The sequence below is a fragment of the Pelophylax lessonae genome (assembly GCF_965119305.1).
Source record: "Pelophylax lessonae genome assembly, chromosome: 4".
NCBI classification, from domain to species: Eukaryota; Metazoa; Chordata; class Amphibia; order Anura; family Ranidae; genus Pelophylax; species Pelophylax lessonae.
This window is the reverse complement of record NC_138771.1, coordinates 75,775,797-75,788,385: the sequence shown is the minus strand read 5'-3', so window position 1 is coordinate 75,788,385 and position 12,589 is coordinate 75,775,797. Positions and strand designations below refer to the sequence as shown.

The 12,589-nt window shown below is 40.3% G+C and overlaps 1 protein-coding gene across 3 annotated transcripts in view; it reads right to left on the bottom strand.

The window, feature by feature from the left end:
* PDE8A (phosphodiesterase 8A) overlaps positions 1–12,589 on the bottom strand; it is a 461,419-nt gene that overhangs the window by 61,067 nt on the left and 387,763 nt on the right. For all 3 annotated transcript variants that reach the window (XM_082254023.1, XM_082254021.1, XM_082254022.1), the window contains exons 9-11: positions 11,383–11,471; positions 3,131–3,182; positions 2,997–3,039 (exon numbers count right to left, since the gene is read on the bottom strand). In XM_082254023.1, the coding sequence (XP_082110149.1) occupies positions 2,997–3,039; positions 3,131–3,182; positions 11,383–11,471 (184 nt within the window). The remainder of the gene's footprint in view (positions 1–2,996; positions 3,040–3,130; positions 3,183–11,382; positions 11,472–12,589) is intronic.

Sequence of the window (12,589 nt, the reverse complement as noted above, 5' to 3'; positions counted from 1 at the left end):
CTGTGACTTTCTAGAGTGGTGGTAACAATGCCGTTAGTTAACTTATATCTCGTTTCCACTGAGCGGATCTGTTCGGGTCGGTATGGTACGCTATTTTGAGTGTTTTCATCATGAAAGTGGCCCAAACAACCGAACCAAACCGCACCATTCTTGGTCCTCCTTCAGATGTAGGGCCATAGGAAATGGTGTGGTATGGTTAGGGCGGAGCTACTGGCGTCACGGGATACATTCCACTGATTGGCGGACAGGAAAACATCAATGCTCATGTCAAACGAAAGCACAAAACAAACACCACGTTTGGTGTAAACCCCGCATGGCCCCTGGCAGTCAGACTTGCAGTGGAAACGCTCACCTGAATAGGCCGGACCATTCCAACCCTTCCAAACTGTACTGACCCGAACCGTTCTGCTCAGTGGAAATGAGGCATTAATGCCTGGACAATGCTACATCAGATAAAGCAGAGGTTGAACGGCCATAAAGAAAATGGGTTGAGTTTTGGGTGAGGTGGGTACCATGGAAATACCCAAATTCTACCAGGAAATTGGCATGATCATTTACTGTATCTGTACATTTGTCACAGTCTTTACCTGCCCATTTAAAACATTGTATATTGCCAGTCTGAAGGTGTGTGTCATCCTGTGAATTTAGTAAAAAAGTGTACCCCTTTTAATACAATTTTAAAGGACAAGAACACCTTTAGTGCACTTACCCATTTCTTTCCACTTCCTCCACTTTTAGGGTGTTTTATAACTACCTACAACACTGCCTTCCTCAGATCTCCGCTGGGTTGCTTTGCCTATTGCTGCACAAATCTTGAAAAATCTTTAGTGAAACCCACACATGTGTGCTATAGCCTCTATTCACACGAGGAAGAGCCCACCTCTCAGCTTGTGGAAGGACTTTCATTTGAAATTAATGGTGGGCATGACACGGAGGGTGCAGGTCTAGCTTGGAAGATATTTGCCAGGGGCTATGTGCAATCATAAGTAAGCTACAAAGGGAAAATCTCAGTAGACTGGCATTGTAGGTAAGTATACCATACCATATGCTGAAGGTACTGGGGAAGGGAGGGGGCAGAAAACTATATGTGTACTTTGACATTTTTTATTTCACAATGGGCTGTATCACATACATCATAAGGGAGATGTTGTACAAGTCATTTTTATCGGAAAGAACATAAGGGTTATCAAATGGACATGCACATAGTATAGTCAATGGTATATTAATGGACAAATGGGAAAAAAAGTTCTCTGTCTTGTACATCACATGGTAATTTACACATACAGATAAATGTTACTGATGAATAGATGTATAACATTGTGATGCATATGTTGTGATGTTGCCCAAATTTTCAAAATTAGAAATAGGGAGGCATAAATCTGAGAAAGTTCCCCAGAGTAAAAGGAAAAAAAAAGGGGGGGGATTAGGAAGGGGAAAGAGGTGAGTTCTTCACGAAGGATCAGGGGGAACAGCTCGACACATGAGAGACAGGAATGGAAGGTGAAAGAGAAGAAAGGGGAAGAGAGAGGAAAAAAAGGGTAAGGGGTGAGAGGGAAGGTGGGGCAAACAAACTAGTTACAGTGACAGTAAAGTTGGACATCAGCTTTAAATTTACATTGGGGGTCATTATCCCATTTTAATGCCTCTAAAATAACACAAAACTGCAATAAACTGCAGATAGACATGATAGTGTATTTAAGATCTGCATCAGTTGCCATATCTATACATCACCATCACTTATAAAGAAACACTAAACTCTTTAACATTGAAAGGTTCCAATATATCTAGACCACAGAGAAATAAAAGAAAGCAAAAACACAGTGAAGAATCTTCATCTAAATGTGTTTATTTATAGAAGCAATCCTAGCTGCAATATCAGATAACTTCTCAGGGTCTAGATCCTGAAATCTGCTGGAAAATGTAATGGGACCCCCATCTATGTTGCAATCATATATTTTATAATGTCCGATAGGAAGAAATGCACTGGGGTAGAGTTTCTGGTGCTGACGTCATGCCGATGCGTGTCGGCAGAGGCTTCTAGTGTGGGTTTTTTGCTTGATTTTGCAGTGTTTTTAACTACATTTTAAGAAAATACATCACTATTGGGAATGACTTTTGACTCCTGGTGAGCTTTATTTGCCCTAGTTGGAGTTCATCCTAGGTGCCATTGAGTGCACAGCATTGGGGACCATTGCACGCACTCCAGGGAGATCTGACATGTGTCACAGGAGTTTCTGCTGTTGTAATGACAGCCCTGTGTCAAGTCACCAAATGTACTGAGAATCATTGTATGAATTTTCATACAAATGTTTGTTCTTTCTAAATTTCCCTAGTGCATGGCCAGGTTTAGATCCTGTCAAAATGGGCACAGCAGTTGTGCAGACTAAGGGAAGTCAACTTTGTATACCTTATCAATAAGATTACCAATTAATATGGTTATCCTAAATCAGGGATCCTCAAACTACGGCCCTCCAGCTGTTGTGGAACTACACATCCCATGTGGCATTGAAAACTCTGGCATTCACAGACATGACTAGGCATGATGGGAATTGTAGTTCCTGAACAACTGGAGTACCATAGTTTGAAGAGCACTGTCATAAATGAACAAAGCTTAACTGAATATTAACATTTATAGGTAATAACACTAGGGATTGTTGGTCCGGGGAATATCTGACTGTTTTCCTGGAGATCAGTAAGGAATGTTTTTCCCCTGCCAAAGCAAACTGGACTATGCTTTATAGGAGTTTTTTTTTTTTTGCCTTACCCTGGATCAACTGTGGGTATAGGACTGTGTATATGGTATTGTGTACTGCATATCCCTTGCCATGTCCCTCTGGTCAAATCAAATGACACATTCTGCAAATGGCAGACCAGAGAGATGTTTTATCACAGATCTCAGACTAAAAAATTAGAAAATTCTGCTCTTTAACCCCCAGTTCAAATAAATTACACTAGTTTGTAGAAAACATTTTAATTCTATTACCGGAAGAACAAACCTGTTTGAGACTCAGCCTGAACTCGCTCACATTGTTTTTCTACCTGAAAGCAAATAGGAACAGTCAATCTTAATTGCCACAGACAGTAGTGAAGATTTACATTATGTATATGTTACATGAAGAAATATACATACCTTGTTGTTATCATTACACGGCCGACTAATAGACACATAGTGTCTGATCTTTCTGTAAGAAATAGACTCAGATATAAACTCATACATACATACATTTAAAATGTGCAGAACAATACTATATAGAGTATAGGGGTAAACTGGAGCAATCATGGCTTTTATTTTCAGCAGGAACGCAAGGAAGGCAGTTCCGGCACCTCCAGCTATGAATGTATGTATCGGTAAGGGGTGCTGGGGTGTGCTAGGAGGTTTATTGTTGCTGCCTGATGGGAAATCTATTGTTGCTGGAGAGGCCTATTGTCGCTGATGTGGGATTTATTGTTTCTGGGGGGGGTCAATTGTTGCTGGGAGGGCTTTACTGTTGAACTGTTGAGGAAGGGGTCTTTTGTCGTTGGTTGCTGGAAGATCTAATGATGTGGGCTCCTGGGAATCTATTTCTGCTATTGTTGGTTGGGGGGGTCTTTTATTGCTGAGGGGACCTATTGTTGCTGGCTGCAGGAAATCAATGTTAATGCTTTTCTAGTTATAAATAACAAACTTTATAAAAAAATTCTCTGCACCATAAAATTATACTTGGTTCTGTATTCTCCAAAAGAGACAGTACTGGGAGGTGGGTAGGGGATGGAACCAAAGGAAGGTGCTCGGAGGTGGGTAGGGGCGGAGACAAGGAGTGACTCAGATGGAGGAAGTACCTGCACCTATTATAAAAATAATTTCAGAATCAACTATTAAATTATGTGTAAAAAGTACATTTGGGTTCTAACTTATTCTCATGCTGCAGATGGCAAAGTAGTGTTAAATTCCATAACAAATTAAATAGTTAACAAATTAATGCTGTCAAAGTCATAAAAACAGATTTATGAAATCTTGCTTATTAGTTAAGAAGAATTTTTCTTGGCATGTTATGTAAAGTCTACTGTCTTCTATAACAATGAACTAAAAGGCAGTTGATGTCTCATAAGTCATCTACTGTGCAGCATTCTATCAAGTACTGAAGGTTTGGATTATACTTTGTAAACACAGCAAACCCAAATTGCTGTGTAGTATCAACCTGTAATATATGTTTTCTAATATATACAGTATATCTTAAAATATAATTTAAAGAATATATATATATATATATATATATATATATATATATATATATATATATATATATACAGTGGGTACGGAAAGTATTCAGACCCCCTTAAATTTTTCACTCTTTGTTATATTGCAGCCATTTGCTAAAATCATTTAGGTTCATTCTTCTTCCTCATGAATGTACACATAGCACCCCATACTGACAGAAAAACACAGAATTGTTGACATTGTTGCAGATTTATTAAAAAAGAAAAACTGAAATATCACATGGTCCTAAGTATTCAGACCCTTTGCTCAGTATTTAGTAGAAGCCCCCTTTTGATCTAATACAGCCAGGAGTCTTTTTGGGAAAGATGCAATAAGTCTTTCACACCTGGATTTGGGGATCCTCTGCCATTCCTCCTTGCAGATCCTCTCCAGTTCTGTCAGGTTGGATGGTAAACGTTGGTGGACAGCCATTTTTAGGTCTCTCCAGAGATGCTCAATTGGGTTTAAGTCAGGGCTCTGGCTGGGCCATTCAAGAACAGTCACGGAGTTGTTGTGAAGCCACTCCTTCGTTATTTTAGCTGTGTGCTTAGGGTCATTGTCTTGTTGGAAGGTAAACCTTCGGCCCAGTCTGAGGTCCAGAGCACTCTGGAGAAGGTTTTTGTCCAGGATATCCCTGTACTTGGCCGCATTCATCTTTTCCTCGATTGCAACCAGTCGTCCTGTCCCTGCAGCTGAAAAACACCCCCACAGCATGATGCTGCCACCACCATGCTTCACTGTTAGGACTGTATTGGACAGGGGATGAGCAGTGCCTGGTTTTCTCCACACATACCGCTTAGAATTAAGGCCAAAAAGTTCTATTTTGGTCTCAGCAGACCAGAGAATCTTATTTCTCACCATCTTGGAGTCCTTCAGGTGTTTTTTTTAGCAAACTCCATGCGGGCTTTCATGTGTCTTACACTGAGGAGAGGCTTCCGTCGGGCCACTCTGCCATAAAGCCCCAACTGGTGGAGGGCTGCAGTGATGGTTGACTTTCTACAACTTTCTCCCATCTCCTGCCTGCATCTCTGGAGCTCAGCCACAGTGATCTTTGGGTTCTTCTTTACCTCTCTCACCAAGGCTCTTCTCCCCCGATAGCTCAGTTTGGCTGGACGGCCAGCACTAGGAATGGGTTCTGGTCGTCCCAAACGTCTTCCATTTGAGGATTATGGAGGCCACTGTGCTCTTAGGAACCTTAAGTGCAGCAGAAATCTTTTTGTAACCTTGGCCAGATCTGTGCCTTGCCACAATTCTGTTTCTGAGCTCTTCAGGCAGTTCCTTTGACCTCATGATTCTCATTTGCTCTGACATGCATTGTGATCTGGAAGGTCTTATATAGACAGGTGTGTGGCTTTCCTAATCAAGTCCAATCAGTATATTCAAACACAGCTGGACTCAAATGAAGGTGTAGAACCATCTCAAGGATGATCAGAAGAAATGGAAAGCACCTGAGTTAAATATAGGAGTGTCACAGCAAAGGGTCTGAATACTTAGGACCATGTGATATTTCAGTTTTTCTTTTTTAATAAATCTGCAACAATGTCAACAATTCTGTGTTTTTCTGTCAGTATGGGGTGCTATGTGTACATTCATGAGGAAGAAGAATGAACCTAAATGATTTTAGCAAATGGCTGCAATATAACAAAGAGTGGAAAATTTAAGGGGGTCTGAATACTTTCCGTACCCACTGTATATATATATATATATATATATATATATATATATATATATATATATATATATATACATACAGTACTGTGCAAACGTTTTAGGTATAAGAAAATGCTGTAAATTAGAAATGCTTTAAGAAATAGGAGTGTCAATAATTATTTTTTATTAATTATCAAAATTAAAAGAAAATGAACAGAAAAGAAATCCAAATCAAATCAATATTTGGTGTGACCACCCTGCCTAAAACTTTTGCACAGTACTGTGTGTATGTATGTATATTAGGGCTGCAACTAACGATTATTTTCATAATCGATTAGTTGGTTGATTATTGTTTCGATTAATCAATTATTCGGATAAAAACCTTAAGAAAAGTGTGGTGTATAATTTAGTTAATATGCAGTTTTTTTTAAAAAAAAGACAATTTATTCTTAAATATTTCTATGCAATGGTAAATATAATGAACCAACTATATGGTTAGGGAGCCAAATCTCTAATCCACTCTGAGAACAATGGACAGAAGAGATATACTGTATATACTATTAGAGGTTGAATCTTGTAAATATCATCAGACTCAGAGATCAAACTTTTAGTTAAAGAAAATAAAAAAAATTAAAGATTTTCAGACAGAACTGTAATATATTATGTATGACAGACTCCCTTGTCATAGGCAGGTGGCTTGATAAAAGCTATCTGCGCCTGCTGTCACTTATGCAGGCCATACAAAAACAATGTCTTCCTTCCAAAAAATGTTCCATTTTAAGAACATTAGTTTGATTTTCAAATCGTTAGTGGGGTCAAATCGACGTTTAATTTCAATCACACTGGTGGGAAAATTCGAAGGAGCAGAATAGAAAATGTCTTAGTCAAAGGAATTTTCAGGCAGTGCATGTGGTTTTCATTCAGAAATTGCATTCATTTTAAAACTGAATGTTAAACGCAAGTGAAATTTTTAAACCACGTTCTTTCATTCAGCGAACGTACAAAGGTTTTTCGTATGAATAATCTCGTCCGAAAATCGATACGTGTATGGCCAGCATAAGGCTCGGTTCACATCCATGCTGTTTGCGTTTGATTGGTTTCTGCAGTACTTTTTGATGTGCATTTTGCGTTTTTGCATGCGCGATTTGCATTTTTTATGCTTTTTTTTTTTTTACCAATCTGTTGTTGGGCAGATTAAAAAAACGTAAAGCGTGGCAAAAAAGGAACTACATGCTTTTCTGCAGCTCCTCTGTTGAAGTCTATTGAACCAAAAAAGCAAAAAAAGCGCCATTTTGCTTTAACCACCTCCCACCCGGGCCATTGAGCATATACGGCCGGGTGGGAGTCTCGTCCTTCTGATCGGACGTTCCGGAACGTCCTTCAGAAGGAGAGAGATCGCACCGCCGCGGGCACGCGCAGCGGCGCGATCTCGATGTGCCTGTGTCCCTAGGACACAGAGCAACAAGACTCGGCAGGAGGGCCCTGTGATTGGCCCTCCTGATCACATGACGGCTGTGTCCAATCACAGCCGTCATGTAATGTCAATACAGCCGTTGTAACGGCTTCGATCTCTTCTCCTCCTGACAGATCCTGTCAGTGAGGAGAAGAGCAGAGGATCGATTCTGCAGCCGGGGTGATCAGTGAGTATTTCTAATTACTCACTGATCACAGGGGGGGTTTGTGCTGGTAATCAGATGATTGATTACCAGTGCAGCCCTGGGGGGAGGGGGTGCCACTAGAGCCACCAGGGATGCCCACCCATGACCACCAGGGATGCCCACCATGGCCACCAGGGATGGCAAACAGGGCTCAGAGAGCCTGCCAGTGGTGCCCCCCTATTAGTGCTGCCCACCAATGCCATCTATCAGTGCTGCCCACCAGTGCCCGTTATTGCCATCTATCAGTGCTGCCCACCAGTGCCCATTATTGCCCACCAGTGCTGCCTATAAGTGCCCATCAGTGCCCCCCATCAGTGCCGATCAGTGCCGCCCATCAGTGCCACCTATCAGTGCCCATCAGTGCCGCCTATCAGTGCCCATCAGTGCCGCCGATCAGTGCCCATCAGCGCTGCCTATCAGTGCCCATCAGCGCTGCCTATCAGTGCCCACCAATGCTGCATGTCAGTGCTATCTATCAGTGCCACATATCAGTGCCCATCAGTGCTACCTATCAGTGCCCATCAGTGCTGCATATCAGTGCCACCCCATCAGTGCCACCCCATCAGTGTCTCCTCATCAGTGCCTGTCAGTGCGGCGTCATCAGTGCTCATCAGTGCAGGAAAAAACGTATCTATTTACAAAATTTTATAACCTAAATAAAAAAACTTTTTTTTTTTTTCAAACTTTTCGGTCTTTTTTTATTTGTGCACCAAAAAAGAAAAAACCTGGCGGTGATCAAATACCACCAAAAGAAAGCTCTATTTGTGGGGAAAAAATGACATAAATTTGGTTTAGGTACAGTGTTGCATGACCGCGCAATTGTCATTCAAAATGCAACAGCGCTAAAAACTGAAAATTGGTCTGGGAAGGAAGGGGGTTTAAGTGCCCGGTATTGAGGTGGTTAAAAAAAGTCCTTGACCCTTTCCAAATATGCAGTGGCTGAAAAAAAGCATAGATGTAAATGTGTCCCAAAGGAAACCATCTTAAATGGGCTGTAGTGTGTTACTGCAAAAAGCACCAAAAAACGCCCTGGTGTGAACCAGGCCTAAGACGTTTAGTAGCAGCAGCATGTTTTTTTTTTTATTGTATCACCTATCATAATGGAGTTAAAAAAACTAAAATGAGCCCTTTATAGTACAAAAAGAGCAGATAATCGCTACTATAAGGGGTTCATTTGTGAAAGCAATAATATATATTACTTATATCATATATATCTATATATATAGATATATATAATAAATACACCTAGAAGTAGGATATATGGGCATTTTAACTAGGAGTCAGACATGAAACTATATGAAGGGTGGAAGGGAGATCTAAATCTATTATATTAAAGTAGTACTAAAAGGTAAGACTTTTTTTTCATGAATATGATAATTTTAAATATAATGAACAATACTGCTAAACGTTTACTTTAAATGTAATTATAATGCCTTATATTACCTCCAGTCTATCAGCCTCCGCCTTCTCTGGGTTCAGATGCTGATCTTCCCTGCACAGAGTCTTTAAAGTGATTTTTTTTCAAAAAACAACAAACATGTCATACTTACCTGCTCTGTGTAATGATTTTGCACAGAGCAGCCCTAATTCTCCTCTTCTGGGGTCCCCCACCGACGCTTCTGACTCCTCCTACCTTCAGATTGCCCCAATAGCAAGCTGCCAAGTATAGTATAGAGTGGCCCTATAGCAAGGTAAAAAAAACACTCACTTCCTGCCCAGGACTACATGTCCCATGAGGCATTGCTCCCCGCACATTCACATTACGTTCTCAGGCACTTACTGACATGTATGGAGGGTGTACTGAGCTGTATGTGTGCTGCACTGTATTTCCTGATATGCAAACAAATAAAGCATTCTGTATGCAGGCCAACTAATCAATATGAGAATAGTCGTTTCGGTCCTAATGTATATATATATATATATGTATATTCTGCAAAGATTAACACTTAACTGTACTTTCAACCTTTTTCAGATCATAGAACTTTTGTGTGCCATTTATTTTGTAACTCTTAATTTATTATGAAACATAAAGCTAAGTTAACTACATTTTATTAGGATTGATATTTTAAGAGCAAAAGAAGGGTAACCATAACCATGATTCCTGGAGAAAATGCTGCTCTAAGATCCTTCTAGTGCTATATGTCACATACATCCCATAAAATAAAGAGCTTAGAAATCCAGTCACATGAGCTTTTCTGGTAGGAAGAATCAATAAGTCTATCAGTATAGCTCATGTAATCAAAAGCCTAGGAATCTGGAGCATCATATTTACCAAGAATGTCGACTTTTTTTGGACCTTAAATAACTTTTTATTTACCAAAAAAAGTTTAGATCCAATTTAAATATTACAATTCACTAATTATTTTATAAAGCGAGATGCTTCACAGGCAAAAATTATGACTGCCTGCAGTTTATATTGTAAGTTCTTTGGCTTCACAAACATTTAAATCAAGTGTAAACATTTCAGATTTTTATTCCATCCATTCTAACAGTTCAGGCTGTTAGACCCTCAATGGGGTCATTAAGAATGACTGAGGACATACTATAATGCAAGGCATCGTGGCCCTGTCCTTATCACATCCTTCATTTTTAGTGTATTGATGCAGAAAGGGGTACCATCATCATCATCATGTTAGCTCTCTCTTCCTCTCCTAAGATCATCCATTGCTGAAGAAGATAGGTAGAGGAAGAGAACCCAGCATATCACGTGACTAACCAGAAGATATTGGGAAAAAAAGGTAAGTATATTTAAAAATTGACTTCTTACACACTGGAAGAGCATCAGATAGGGGGAGAGAGTACCACCAATGCGAGAGCCATGGAGCTTGGAGTTGAGCTTTAAAAGAAACCTGTACTGGAAGCTGTTCAGGGTCAGTGACTCACGAAACATGAAAGCCACTGAATCAACAGATAGCTAGGATTTCCAGCAGCAGAAGTCAGCAATGGCAGTCCACGTGCTTCCAGTTCATGGATAGAAAAGGTATATTCTAAAAGAACCTCCTGCAAATGAGTGTGGTGCTTAAGGGCTTGATGTACTGTACGCTTTACCGGCTTCCAAGTATAGCGCTGGTGAGCCTTGCTGTCCCCCCTTCAGGACCTGTGGGTATCCTTCCATACAACACAATTAAACAACAAAGAGAGGGTGCACCGGCCTCGCGCATTACCACTAAACAATTATATTGCTAAATAAATAAAACAAGCATGACAATAACAAGAGTGTCATAAAATTTAAATGAGACCCTTCTGCGTCCAATGTGGCTTACACATTTCAAAGGGCAAACTCTATCTGACTCTGACGAAGAGGGTTTGCCTTTAGAAACGTGTAAGCTGCTTTGGACATCTTCCCAGAACATCAAATGAGCGGTAGGGATCTGGAGTCATTCTCATCTGAATTTTATGATTGTGTTATTCCTATAGCATTAGGTCAATTAAGATGAAGCCATACGTATGTCCTTATATCACCCCTTAACCAGTTTTGAGGCATTCTTAGACATTAGTGAGCCATAATCAAGGAAATATTAAACTTCTTCATCAATGATACCCTGGTTATTGTCATATATTTGTAAGTATATCACTTGTTTTATTTACTTATCAATAAAATTGTTTAGCGCTAATGCGCTAGGCCGGTGCGCCCTCTCTTTGTTTTTTATAGTATAGGTATAGGACAGCTGCCTTCACTGACTTAATTTTAAAGCCATAGGCTGCGACACTGTCTTCTGCATCCCATCCCCTAGGTGAAGTGCTCACTGAAATAAAGTATTCATTGCTATGGTTCTTGACAAAAACAAAGAACACTATTTGCACATCTTTACACAATTGAAAGTCAAAATGACATACCCTCGATGTCCAAAAACAGGAATTATCTTCACATTTTGCTGGATATTGTCACCATTTTTGTTTTTGGCATAGTAAACACCTTCCCACTCCTATTATAAAACATGCACACAAGCTAAATTTTATTCAGCAGTAAAATATCTTATCAATCAATATCTCTAAAAGTCATGTTGATCTACTAAATTATATAATAGTACTATTGATCAATGTTGAACAAATGCACATTATGTAGAAATGAATGACAACCCAAATCTAAGATCCTTCCAGGTATTTTTTAGGGTACTCTACAAAATCTAATCTATTCTGAAAGATGGAAAAGGGGCATTATGTAGAGGTTAAAGCTGAAGTTTAGTAATCTTGGGTTTAAAACTCTAGCCTTGTGGGAAAATAACAGCACAACTTTTGTGAATGGTGGAGGGGGTAGGCGGGCGGGGCGGCGCAAATCCTGCATACTCGCAGCTGCTGCTGTTAACCTCTACAGCACTGGAAGACTGCCGTTCTGGGCACTAATTTGTTTGGTGCTGTAAATCAAAAAAAATGTACTAAACTGCAGCTTTAACCTCATTTGAATTTTATTGGGGTGAGAGGAAATGTTGAGGTTTCAGAGACCTTTACAGCCCCAATATAAAAAAAAAAAAAACCCTGCCCTTCTACATTCAAAATGGATTACTGTATTTTGGGTAGAGTTGACTATTAACCACTTGCCGACCGCCTAACATAATTGTCACCTACCTGTACGTCATTTTGTGCAATAGCCACTAGGGGGTGCGTGGGTCGCGGAGGCATGATCGCACGCTTATTGGACAGAGGGGGAGACAATCAGCGGGTCCAGCAGACCCAATGTCTGCCGGCCACCGTCGTGTGTCCTGACAAAGGCAGAACGGTGGTCTGCCTATGTAAACAAGCACCCCTTAGGCTCCATTCACACCTGGGCGTTTTCAGCTCCAAAAACGCTCAAAAGAAACGCTTCCAAAACGCCCAACAAGTAAAACCCCATTCATTTAAATGGCCCCTGTTCACATCTGAGCGTTTTGCAAAACGCCTGTAGCTGAAAAAAGTACATGAGCTTCTTTTTGGGCTGATTACCAGCGTTTTTGATAGATGTCAATGAAAAACGCCTGAAAAAATCGCGGTAAAAATCGCTGTAAAAATCGCGGTAAAATCGCGGTAAAAAACGCTACGCTCAAGTGTGAATGCAGCCTTAGGGACA